The 2,828-nt window shown below is 32.3% G+C and overlaps 1 protein-coding gene across 2 annotated transcripts in view; it reads left to right on the top strand.

The window, feature by feature from the left end:
- lpcat1 (lysophosphatidylcholine acyltransferase 1) overlaps nt 1-2,289 on the top strand; it is a 48,181-nt gene extending 45,892 nt beyond the window's left edge. For both annotated transcript variants that reach the window (XM_016270848.1, XM_016270847.1), the window contains one exon: nt 1,440-2,289. In XM_016270848.1, coding sequence (XP_016126334.1) covers nt 1,440-1,624 — 185 coding nt within the window. In that variant the 3' untranslated portion in view covers nt 1,625-2,289. The remainder of the gene's footprint in view (nt 1-1,439) is intronic.
- Nucleotides 2,290-2,828: the final 539 nt, after the last annotated feature.

The raw sequence follows: 2,828 nt of genomic DNA, 5'->3' as shown, positions 1-2,828 counted from the left end.
ATATATATATATATATAGTGGCAGCTCATACCACAGTCTCAGCCCCATTACTGCAAAAGCTCTATCGCCTTTTTGATGACGAATGGTCCTAGGCACTACCAGAAGTTTATAATTTCCTGGCTCTAGGAGGGTTATAAGAGGTTTGTAAGGTACAAAAGTGGCTGATTGTTTAGGGATTTGTATACAAAAATGTAAATCTTTATTTTATATTTAACTCTAAAACAAACAGGGAGTCAGCGCAAATTTGCTAATAGAATCATATTTCTTTATCCTCTTTAAAAGCCTCGCCGCTGCATTCTGGACTGAGCCAAGCATGTGGCGGAAGTTACAAAAATCAAGACGTGATAAGAAAAATGTATGAATAATTCTTTCTAAATCGGCATTTGACAAAATCTAAGTTGTTTAAATGGATCATTCTGGTCCTTGATAATTAGCTAAGCCCTTTTTGAAATCATTGTAAAACACTTGCCTTTGTGCCTAACAACTCCCTTTAGCTGTTCTAAAACCACTGTAAACTACAGCTTTATGGGGCTTTGTGCTTTATAATTATGAAATTATGATGAATTAGAATTCAATTTCCTGATTAAGACAACACACACACACATTCATTTTGAGTAAAATAATGTTGGGTTGAAGCATATTTTACTCTGATAATATTAGTGATACTATGGAAATAATATACTAAATTTCAAGCTGAACATTGTGGATTTGTACATGTTAATTGCGATAAAATAAAAATGGATTATAGTTTAAATTTATATTAAATGCAGTTAGCTGAACTTAATAGTGCTTTTTTTGGCTGGACTTAAACAGCTCTGTAAGTTCATGATTAATTCTCTTGTCTTTGAAATATGGTTAAGTGTACTTCCAAATGTAACGACAAGCATTAAAATGTACTTTAATATAATTTATTTTAAAACTAGTATGTCATGTATTTAAATATATTTACATATTTGTAATAATGAAGTTGCCATTTGCTAGTTATATTTTAAATGAATATATTTACCTTTTAGTGTAATATCAGATAACACACTACAGTTGTACTGAACTGTACTTTACTGAGTTTGTGCTTTACATGTGCATTAGTATGTTAGTGAACACATAAAAATAAGTGCACTTTTTTAAAAGCATGGCAAAATATTAAGAAAATAATGATTTAAAATATACTTTAAAGTAAAACTTTTAATTGGAGTTTTTCAAATTCTTTTTAAATGGCTACAATTAATTTTTTTTTATTTTTTTACCAAGGGACTGCAAGAAAAATAAGACCAAAGTTGACACTTAAAAAAAAAAAAAAATTTTTTTTTTGTATTTATTTACAAAAAATAATGTAGGAAATAGATACCTGATTACTATGAGTTTGCATCAAGTTGTATTAAGTAATTATGTCATATCTTTGGTATTTGTAACTTTGTAAACATGCTGTGTGTTTGTGGCAGATGATTTTTGCCGGTTTCTGGAGGACTGTCCTGATTTCGTGGAGCAGTACCACTGTCTCAGTGAGCCGATCCCTCAACCCTCCAGAGAATCCACATCACCCTCAGAGTCTCAGCCTTCAACTAACGGCTTCTGTGCTGACTTCAGCCCTCGAGATCCCAGCACTCACAGCAAGAAACAGAACTGAACACAGCTTTTACTATCACAGCCTGTCACCTTCAGTGTGTGAGGGTGTTTGTGTGTGCATGTGTGTACTTCTGTGTGCAGGAGAGGTGATGACAGACCATATCTTTAAGTTGAATTGGGATTTGCATCTGGGTACATTACCCCAGGGATTCTTCCAGAGTTCTGTTCAAAATCTTTCAGTTATTTATTTTTTTATGCCCCTGAAGAACCGGTCTTACGAATGGAAACAAAACTAAATTTGTATATATTTTTGGGGGGGATTTCTATATAAAGTGCTGTTTGCTTTATAACATGAGCGTGGGGTTTTAATATACTCAAAAAAAAAAAAAAGGTCTTTGGTGATGTTCTTCAGGGTGAGATGCAATATTAATAACGATGCGATATTACAACATGTACCACATGCATAACAAATATATTAGTATAAAGAAGATTTGAGTGAAACTGTAAAAGTCTCCGATTGGGTTTTCAATGAATGGAATTCTTTTATCAGTAAATCCTGACTGACAAACCCATTCACACACCATTTATTTGAGATTGATTTGTGTTTAAGAACATAATAATAATAACAACAACACTGGTGGCCTGTCCGGTTTAAAATCACTAGTGTTGTCTCTATTATTCAGTATATATCCAATTTTTATTATATTTTATCCTTAATGAACTCAACTCCTTCCCATGAAAACAAGAACAGTGTTTAAAAATAACTTTTAAAAATTTTATAACACAAGACAAAAATGTTCCCAATGCTTCAAAGATTTTTATTATATAATAAAGCATTTATTATAATATTAAAATAAAGTCATTTTTATTTTAGATTTTTTTTCTACAATGACTCTGGTGCTTTTTCACCGCTGTATAGGGGAAATAAATTAGCATTATTATTATTATTTTGGTTCGTAATATAAATTAAAAGGTTAATATGCAATAGGCGACCTAAGTACTGACAATTAGCCTTTGAAACCTCTCAAAAATAATGAAGAACAGATGACATTTCTACAATAAAGGCTCCTGTAAATCTCAGTGTGTTACTCCAGCACAAGGAGGCGCAGTAGAGCCACAAGAGTCAAGAGAGTGAACTTGAATCATCATAGGACAATGTGCTGGTTCAGGCAATTGTTCGTGATCGTATTTTAGAGATTGTTTCAAAGACCCCTCCTTAAATATGAATTCATAGACTCACTGAGCCTGAGCATTTATTACGACTG

This window comes from Sinocyclocheilus grahami, unplaced genomic scaffold (assembly GCF_001515645.1).
Source record: "Sinocyclocheilus grahami isolate Dianchi unplaced genomic scaffold, SAMN03320097.WGS_v1.1 scaffold58.1, whole genome shotgun sequence".
NCBI lineage: Eukaryota > Metazoa > Chordata > Actinopteri > Cypriniformes > Cyprinidae > Sinocyclocheilus > Sinocyclocheilus grahami.
The sequence above is the reverse complement of the archived record's forward strand: the minus strand, read 5'-3'. Positions and strand labels throughout refer to the sequence as shown.